Below are 9,410 nucleotides of genomic sequence, written 5' to 3' on the forward strand. Positions count from 1 at the left end.
AAATAAATAAATAAATAAATAAATAAATAAATAAATAAATAAATAAATCTTTAAAAAAAAGTTAACTAGTATCCCTGTAAAAAAGAAAAATTTGGACAAAGGGAGAATATCATGTGAAGATGGAATTATGCTGCCACAGCAAAAGAACACCAAGATTTCTGGCAAACCTCCATAATTTAGGAGTCAGGAAAAAGCAGATTCCCCCTCACAGCCTTAGAAGGAACCAACCCTGCAGACACCATGATTTCAGACTACTGGCCTTCAGAACTGTGAGATAATAACTTTCTATTGTTACATAACAATAAAAAATTATTTAAAAAATAAAATAAAATAAAATGGGCAGAGGAACTGAATAGATATTTTTCTGAAAAAGATATACAAATAGCACATGAAAAGATGCTCAATATCACTAATCATCAGGAAAATGCAAAGGGAAACTAAAAGGAGCTATCGAGTCACACCTTTAGATGGCTATCATCAAAAAAAAAAACTTTCTATTGTTTAAGTCACCAGGTTTTGATACTTTGTTACGGCAACTGTAGCAAACTAATAAAATATCTACAAGATCAGGAATGCAAATTTCTACTGTTCTCTTTTTCTGCCTAACACTGCAATATTCCCTTCTCCATCTATCCAGCTTTTTAGCACAATGAAGTAGAATCAGTTGCATTGTTCCCAACTTCAGATGTGAAGAGTTATTGAATTCTGTGATCATCCACATTTGGGCAATCATTCAAATGGATGAGCAGTTGGAAACATGTCCTTTGAAGTCCATTGGGCTCAAATACCAGTTTCTGCATTTACTAGCTGTGTGATCTTGAGCAACTCTCTAAGCTTATTTCCTTCCTTTGTTAAAGGAGGCTAATACCACCACCAACATGTAGGGTCTCAAGGACAATCAAGGGAGAAAACATAATAATTTAGCACATTAGTTGGCACATAGAAAGTGCTAAACAAAATCACTTACTATTATTTATTGTTCCTAAAACAAACTTTAGAATTTACCTTTCATGGGTATTTCAGATGCTCATTTGTGTACTTTTTATAAGTATTATAATCTGCTCGTATAAGAGTGACTCTGGCCTTTAGTCTCTAGTATTGTCTTCCACCTTTGGCAATATCTAAAATTGAGAGGCGGTAACTTTAAGCAAGTGAACTAAAAAAATTTATATGAAAGAATCCTTGAATCACCACTGTGTCCTTTAAGTTCATTCCTAGGATTAGAAACAGCTATATACTAGAACTTCAAAAAAAAAAAAAATTGGTCTGGTTCTAAGGAAAGAGCGTTACAACTGACAGAAAAAGTATTCATAAGGTGAAATATTAAGGCATAGGCCCATGATATTTGAATCTACATAATAGACTACCAGCTGCTAGAAGACAGAAATCAACAACACAAGCGAAAAGGTACTTAATTGTTTTCCCTCTGTATAAATACATTGTTTGCAAATTATTATCCCCTTTTATGTTTCTTGAGTTTTTACCAAATTCTCTGCCTTTTCTCTAAGATTTGTTTTGGGGGGGGACGGAGAAATCTGATATGAAATCTAATGCTTAGCACATTAACTTTTATTAACTTTAGATAATTAGAAATTGCTTAAACTACCACATTGTCTCTTGGAAAATACAAGTGGTATGATAACTTCCAAAAAAGCCAAGGAGACATCCGTGCCTTTGCCTTACTCTCTCCTTCTCTTAGAATACCCTCTCCTTTTCTCTCATGCTCCCTGTTTGGAACTCTTTCATTTGTTGTTGTTTTCCTATTTCAAATGTTGCCTCAGACTCAAATTCATCTTTCTCTTTCCACATCATCCCCACTCTCTAACCCCCTTGCCACTTTGTACCTTCCCTGTGGCGTTTAGGTATTCTAATCTTTGGTTCGAATCTTAATCCTACTACAACCTGTGAGAGCTGCAGAAATAAATCTCATTCTTATAAACTCCGTAGCTTTTTTTTTTTAAGGCAAATGTTCAATAGGTAATTAAGTCAACAAATAAGTGAGCAGCCTTTTAGGATGAATTATGAATAGAAACAGCTCAACACTTTAAAAATGAAAATCTGTAAGCATTCAAAAAGGTAAAAATGAACTATATACATTTACTAAAATTCCAGTATGTCTCTGTTGTTCTGGTTAGTTCTGCCCCGCACTCACGTTACTCATTTTTGTTTTCTCACAGCACTCATCTCACTGTATCCACGGTACCGGCACTTATCAAAAGGCACTTATCAAAAGCCTAATTGCTGACTGGCTTGGAGACTTGTCAGGAGAGGAAGTTAAAAAAGAAGAGAGAGAGACTGTGCTGAGAATACGCGGCCGTATTTCATATATTTGCGTTTTGAAATGGGCATAGGAGAATGGCCAAAAAATGCAAAAATCAAAAGGCTTTTTCTGGTAATAAGAGTTCTAGGGTCCTCAGATTCCACGTCTAACTCCGCCAGTCCTGCATGGCAAAATTAATTCCGGATTTCTCAAAGACCACGTTCTCATCACTATTATTCCGGATCCAGTTCCTGTGTCTGGCACATTGTAGGCGTTTTTAATGCACCTACTGAATCCCGATTTGCACGGGATTACGAATTTAGGGGACAATCTAGCTTTAAAAAAAAAAAAAGAAAAAATTACATTTAGAACCAACTACATTTAGAAACCGTAACGAACCACCCTAAACCTAAGGTTCCACTCTACTAACACATCGCCGGTGAAGTGGAATTTACTATGTGCTTAGTATTGAAAACGTGCTGGCTCTCGTTTCACAACAAATGTGGATCACCCACAAAACGACACATTCGCAGACATTTAGAGTGACTTAGAAGCGAAGGGAGAGCGTGCCATGCAGGAAGGCCCAATTAGTGAGGCCGACAAAAAATTACAATGTAGTGTGACAAAGGTTAAAACTAACTTAGCGAGGAAATCAAGGGCCAGAGACCTAACAAGACAGCGCAGACGCGGCTGGCCCCTCTCGCGCTCCGTATAACGAGCTCTCTGGGCCTCCGTAGGCCCCGCCTCTGGCGGGGAAGAGTGGTGTGAGGCTGCCCGCGTTGGTGCCTGTTGCGCGTGTCAATAACCAGCGGCGCAGAGTCAGAAGACTAGGAATACTCTTGTCTCAGAATCGCCTCTCTCCGGAAACAGAAATTCTCGAGGCCCGGCACCACCAGAGCCACCTCTTTCATGAAAAGGAGTGCACATGCGCACAGGGGTCCTGGGAAGCCCTTAAATACCGTCATGCGGGCGCGTACGACCTCTTTCCCTGCCGCCGCCGAGACGCGCGGAGGCGGAAGGTCGCGGTGAGTTGAACGAGGTTGGGGTGGTAGTTGTGGTGTTTTCGTTGCGTTTGGCGGGGATTGGTTCTTGGCTGAGCTATTTTAGCCAATTGGTTTCTCTTTGTATTTGTATTACAGCGCAGTCAAGATTCGGCTACACTCGTAATCCACCGCCATGGCCGAGGAAGGGTGAGCCCAGGGTGGGGGTCTGGTGCGGGGAGGGCGTGGACAGTGAGCGGGCGGTGCGGGGTCAGGGTAGGCCGCGGCGCCTTAAGGGCACCCGATGCACCTCGTATGATTGAGTCCAGGGTCTTAGGTGTCGTGTGGGGGAAGTTACTGATGGCTTTCACTTGATTTGCTGCATTTCAGCATTGCTGCTGGAGGTGTAATGGACGTTAATACTGCTTTACAAGAGGTGCTGAAGACCGCCCTCATCCACGATGGCCTAGCACGTGGAATTCGCGAAGCTGCCAAAGCCTTAGACAAGTACGTGTATCAGTCTCAATACTGTGGGTTGTTGGAACCGGAACAAAACTGCAACCAAGGGAAGAAAGCGTGAAGTTCATGGTGTTAGCACAAAAGTTCTGAATGGCATCCGTCCTACAGGAAACCTAGGAAAAGGTATCAGAACTCAGATCTATGTAGCCCACAAAGTTTGTGGGTTTCTGTTTGGAATGGGAATGAGTATTTGACTTAACTACAGTAAGACTACAGTGTTTGAATGATGACTTAAGTTGTCGGATACCCCTTCACTCTTTTTATGAGTGAAACATAACAGTCTGACAAACCTGTAGGTTGTGTGGCTAATTCACTTAAAGGATAGTTAAGAATCCTCATTTAGCAGTTTGTAAAAGTCGAACCATTATATTAAACTAAGGAATTTCAAGCTAATGTTGCGGAAGCACCTGGACTTTCAAATGAGAAAGTAGTAGCTGTGGAAATAAAAAATAATGGAGCATTTATAAATATATTCGTTTAGTTTTGGGGCTGGTTGGGCAAAACAACTGCAAGTGTTAAGTATTTGACACTTGAATTTCTTAGCCAGTAAATGTAAGCTCATTCAACTCACTTGGGTGTAGACTAGCGACTTGAATCCACTGGGAATAGCACTCTTGTTGGAAATCCTTCAGGTCCTGGTGTGTTCCCTGCACTATTTGTGCAGTGGCAGTGCTGCACATAAAAATTTCTGGGTAACAACTCTAATAGAGGTAGTTTGTGTTTTCACACGATAGCTTATAAACGTGTTTTAAGTGGCTTGCAAGAAAGCATGATACTGCTTTGCCTACAAATTGGCAACTAATTTTATATAAGCTTAGTATTTTGGGGAGTTACTGGAGGCTTGATTTTGTCGATGAATGGATCTATGCTCTTTAACAGGTTCCTCAAACTGAAGCATTGTATTCTCCAGTGGGGTGTCGCTTGTGTTTGGCCAGTGATTGCAAAGATACATCCCTTGTAAAAGTTCCGAGAGTAGTAGATTCAGACCTGAGTTTTAGCTTATGCTGGATTTTGCGTTTCAGGCGCCAGGCCCATCTTTGTGTGCTTGCATCCAACTGTGATGAGCCTATGTATGTCAAGTTGGTGGAGGCCCTTTGTGCTGAACACCAAATCAACCTAATCAAGGTAAGTTACCTATTTATCTGAATTAAGAGCTGCTTTAGCTTAATGAAAATTCAGCCAGTTAGGGTTATGTCTTGATTAATGCTGTTTTATCTGATCAGTAAATTTTGTAAAGAAAGTGTCTTTGCTTTTTGGTGGTGTGAAAAACATCACCTAGACTTGTTATCTTGGATTGCAAAGCTAGTAACAGAAATGTTCTATTCCTGCAGAATTAATTGCCAGTTTTGGTGTTGGTATAGAACAGAAGTGAGGTAGAGTGCTTTTAGGTGATCTTGGGGCTGTACATGATGACAACTGGCTCCCTCTACTGAATTGCCATGAGGAAACTGCCATGTCACCCTATCTGACTACAGCTACCTTTTGGGTCTGATTAATTGTCAGTAGCATTAATGTTTGCTAATATGGTGATTTTTTTTTTTTCTTAATTCATCTCAATAGGTTGATGACAACAAGAAACTAGGGGAATGGGTAGGCCTCTGTAAAATTGACAGAGAGGGAAAACCCCGTAAAGTGGTTGGTTGCAGTTGTGTGGTGGTTAAGGTAAGTCAGTGTTTATCTCTGGGGTGAAAGTTGTGTTGGGAGCTGCATGATTCTGTGCAGAATTTTAGTTTTTCAGAAAGTCGGGGATGTCCTAAGAAATGTGTGATTTTCAGTATTTTACAATCTCTTTTTCTGCTTTTGAGTAGAGGAAAATAGGCTGTAATTAAGCCAGCCAATTAATCTGCTTACCTGAATGTGTTTCTGCAGAAATTGAGAAAACGCTGGCAATAGGAATGCCATGTTACGAGCCTTAAAGACCTTGAAGTCCTTAAGGTCCCTGAAAATGGCTATAAGAAATTTTAATGATGGAAACATTTTCATAAGAAGTAATTCTGTGAAGCTTCAACATAACTAGTGCTAACAACTTGGTATTGTAAATGTTAATTTAAAATTTAAAAAAAATTTTTTTTTAGGACTATGGCAAAGAGTCTCAGGCGAAGGATGTCATCGAGGAATACTTCAAGTGCAAGAAATGAACAAATAAACTTGGTTTTTGTTCCACACCTGTTTTTTGTTTTTTTTAATTTGGGGCAATAGAATAAGGTCCGTTAGCGACAGAGAAAAGATAATCATTGTAGAATTGGCAAAATAACTGGAAACCTATTTATCTCTTCCTGGTTTCTAAATGAAAGCCTACTCTAACGGGTCAGTAACTAAAGTGTTATAAACTGAAAACAGGATGACCTAAGTAAGGATAGTTTTACAGTGATTGACAGCCAGGGTTTCTTAAGTGTGCTGTTTGTCACAATGAAGACTAGACAGCCTAGGACCTGGAAAAATGGGCCGAGGCTAGTCATGGTGTAGATGTTAACTTCGTAATCCTGCAGCTTGATGGCAGGTTGAAAAAGGTGAACAAGTTGATCAAAGAAAAATACAAAGGTGGTCAGGTTTGGATTTAGACTGTGGGACACAAAGGATGTCCAGAAGGGCATATGGATGTACCCATTAGAGAAGGTCAGCATGTCCATGGTGTTTGTTAACCCTTGGTGTTATGTGTTAAGCGCAGAAGCAGGATATGCTTCAATATGCTCAAGTCTCAGTCTCCCCAGGGAGAGTCAGTGATGACCCATGTATTTCAGGCCTGGACCAAGTTGGTGCAAGCATGAATTAGGATTAATGGAAATGTTAAAATCCAAATCCTTGCTAAATTGCTAGAGCTAGGGGATACTTTGAATTTCTCTACACTAGTTTCCTAGTACTGCTGTGTAGTTACGGGGGCACATAAAGCTAAATGGGAGCCAGATCTGGTTTTGAATGCTCACTTGTATTTTTTTTTGGTATGTTGGGAATTTATAGGTTCAAGCCTTTTCTAAAGCCTGCCTTTAGATAATGTAGCAACCTCTAGTATCACTAAAGGCTGCTTGTTCTCTGCCTGGTTCCTACTGTGGTGGAGTGAATGGCCTCAATAGCCCTAAAGCTAATGTAGTTCATAAAGCCTTAAGGATAGTTTCCTTAGATACTGTACCCTGGGGTCCATCTGCTACCATTAAATGTAAACCCAAGCTATCTGGAATTTTCAAAGGAAAGGACTTTCTATTTGCTTTGAATTCTGGTTTGTATCAACATCTATGAAGCAAACAGTTGAGTCTTATCTGGCACTGAGCTGTTGATGCAGTAGCAAAGACCCTCTTTTCCAGCATTTTGTTAGGTTTGACGGTTTGTGGGAATTCTGTAGCTCATGCTAGGGAGGATGGCTGAGTACAACACTGCATTTCCATTTTTTCACCCAGGCTGCTTTTATTAGTGTGTTGGGAAAACTGAAGCTGAACTGCTGAATATTAACCTTCCACCCTGACTTAGATCAGTATTGGGTATTTTTTGATATCTGCATATCCACTGACCCCCCCGGTGGAAAGCCTGCTTAAATCTCTTTAAGGAATACTCGCCTTGACTACATCTACCACCTTACTGTGGCTGTTCTCAAAATACTGCTCATGATGGTTTCCATCCTCATTTGCTTTTGTCTTTTTGGCTTTTGTCCTCTGTTAAATGTCAGCGTGGTCACCAAGGTCTTTGTGGTTAAATTCAATAGCTTCACAGCCTTTTTCTCTTCATCTCTTGTATTTTCTAGAATAACTTACTGTCCATACTTGAACACTGTGCCACACTTTCTCCTTGGTCCCTTCTCCCTTTCCACTAGAACTAGAGTTCTGCTGTGGCCCTGTTTACTTCGTGCAGCCTTCCTGGGACCTTTCTTGTAGCTTCTGCCCTAGATTCCTTTTTTCTAAATCTGAGTTCCTGTTTCAGTTTTTGTCCATTCTAGGCAAATGGTGTGCACTAGGGAGCACCCCGTGAACACCCACTTGTACCTCAACTTTTGTATACCTCAAAGTGAACTTGATCATAAACTATTCAGTTAGAGGTAAGTAGTTACTGAATATCTAGTGTATCAGGCTTTGCACCAAGCATTTACCACTTTTCAAGGCAGAGGCGTCCGGCGTCTGCTCCTGCCTTTCTACCTTGTATATCCATCACAGACTTCATTGATTGCAGTAGCTGCTCAACTAACGCTGTTGTCACTGCTCACTTCATCTTAACGTCCACGCTGCTCTCATGTGGTTACTCTACTCTCGTGATTATGAGCTCATTCTGCCTGAACTGCAATTTTCTCTGGCAGTCTACTCATCTTTCAAAACCCAGTTGAAATGTAACTTCAACCTGATTGTGATGTCTGTATAGCTTACATGGAATTCACAAGGCAGCTCATCCATGCTCAAGTGCTAAGGCTGAAGCAGGTGTCCTTTTTTATGGGAAAATGGTAGTTTGTGAAACCAGTTGCTGTGTGCACTCAGAATCTTGAGGACTTCCCTCATGGACCCAAACATACCTGAGCCAAGCACTATACTGTTTTATTGCTCCTATGGTCAGTGAGACTTGGGCATTCCCATTCACCTTGGCTGTAAGAAACCTCCAAGCCAAATACTCTGTTTTCTTTGTCCTTAACTATTTTACTTTAAATTTTTGCTTGGTCCTGGCTTTATTAAAATTTCTATTACATGTGTTTTTGGTAAGCCACTTTAAATGCTTTTTTTAAAAAAAAAAACCCAGGACATCCATAGTGGAATAATGACGGGTGTATTAAGTTGGTGTCTGTTAAAAACAGGAATTTGTTCATTTTCAACTGGGTTATAGAGGCAATGGCGGAACCGTTGTGTAGGCAGAGTTTTAGATGGTTCGAGGGGTATGTTCAAGTAAGCTATTAATGCCTCTTGATGTATACCTGAGACCCACAGAGAAGGAAGGTGAGGGTATTTAGCCAAGAAAGGGAGATAAGATCACAGCTTTCATCACTCCATGCGGATGATGGGACGGGCTGAGAGGGGCTAAGGCATTGTCTTCCCAGTCAGTCCTCAGCTCAATCCACAAGCCAGAACTTTTCAGGCAGTTAAGTTCCGGCAAGAGCAATGGAAGCATCATGGCCTGGCTGAGGAGGTGTCCAAGATGGTGGCTGCCAGCCTCTTATCAGAGAATCTATTGGGTGAGGTGTGACTCTGCTGGTTGCCAGGTGCTGGGGGCGGAGGGGTGATGGAGGTCAAAGTTGAAGATAATCTTTGGTCAGGCATTTGGGACTTGGGCTACATATTAATGCATCAGTGTCCAGAAGGATTCAGACTGATGCTCACTCCCCAGGGGCGAAAAGTTTTGCGTCCTTTAAAAAAAAAAAAACATGGCTTGTGCTTCAAATAGCACAAACACACCTAAATTCAAACTGCTTTATCACCAGCAAAGTGTTTCAGTCAACTGTTTATCTAAACCCTGCATGACCTAACCACAGTCTGCTGATTGAAGTTGCATTACAATCTGGCTTTTGCTTGGAAAGGCTTAGAAATGAAGGAGGAAGGTGATCCTGAGGATTCTTTACACAAAAGGGGCAATTTTCTCAGCTTTTTCCTGGTTTGCATGAAGCATTCCTTAAGAGTATCCCTTTGCTTTTGTTCTTTGACTCCATAGTCACCATCATCACTGCATTCCTAAATTGGTCTCCGCAG

General features: G+C 40.9%; 2 protein-coding genes and 3 non-coding genes across 5 annotated transcripts in view; 4 read left to right on the forward strand and 1 right to left on the reverse strand.

Annotated features, from left to right (window-relative positions):
• SLC18B1 (solute carrier family 18 member B1) overlaps positions 1-2,196 on the reverse strand; it is a 43,911-nt gene extending 41,715 nt beyond the window's left edge. Inside the window, exon 1 of the mRNA XM_073893945.1 lies at positions 2,096-2,196. The gene's annotated coding sequence lies outside the window, so the exon portion shown is untranslated. The remainder of the gene's footprint in view (positions 1-2,095) is intronic.
• Positions 2,197-3,174: 978 nt separating this feature from the next.
• Positions 3,175-5,922, forward strand: RPS12 (ribosomal protein S12). The gene is made up of 6 exons (XM_025865598.2): positions 3,175-3,285; positions 3,400-3,450; positions 3,631-3,747; positions 4,782-4,884; positions 5,320-5,421; positions 5,835-5,922. Exons 2-6 carry the CDS (start codon positions 3,437-3,439, stop codon positions 5,895-5,897), a joined length of 399 nt encoding a protein of 132 aa, XP_025721383.1. The 5' UTR covers positions 3,175-3,285; positions 3,400-3,436; the 3' UTR covers positions 5,898-5,922.
• LOC112819460 (small nucleolar RNA SNORD101) lies at positions 3,977-4,049 on the forward strand. The gene has a single exon (XR_003206856.1). It is a non-coding gene; the product is annotated as a small nucleolar RNA SNORD101 (small nucleolar RNA).
• On the forward strand, positions 5,159-5,235 carry LOC112819468 (small nucleolar RNA SNORD100). The gene has a single exon (XR_003206863.1). It is a non-coding gene; the product is annotated as a small nucleolar RNA SNORD100 (small nucleolar RNA).
• On the forward strand, positions 5,587-5,716 carry LOC112819466 (small nucleolar RNA SNORA33). The gene has a single exon (XR_003206862.1). It is a non-coding gene; the product is annotated as a small nucleolar RNA SNORA33 (small nucleolar RNA).
• Positions 5,923-9,410: the final 3,488 nt, after the last annotated feature.

Source organism: Callorhinus ursinus, unplaced genomic scaffold, assembly GCF_003265705.2.
Source record: "Callorhinus ursinus isolate GAN/ISIS: 27379988/994484 unplaced genomic scaffold, GSC_fseal_2.0 scaffold6, whole genome shotgun sequence".
NCBI lineage: Eukaryota > Metazoa > Chordata > Mammalia > Carnivora > Otariidae > Callorhinus > Callorhinus ursinus.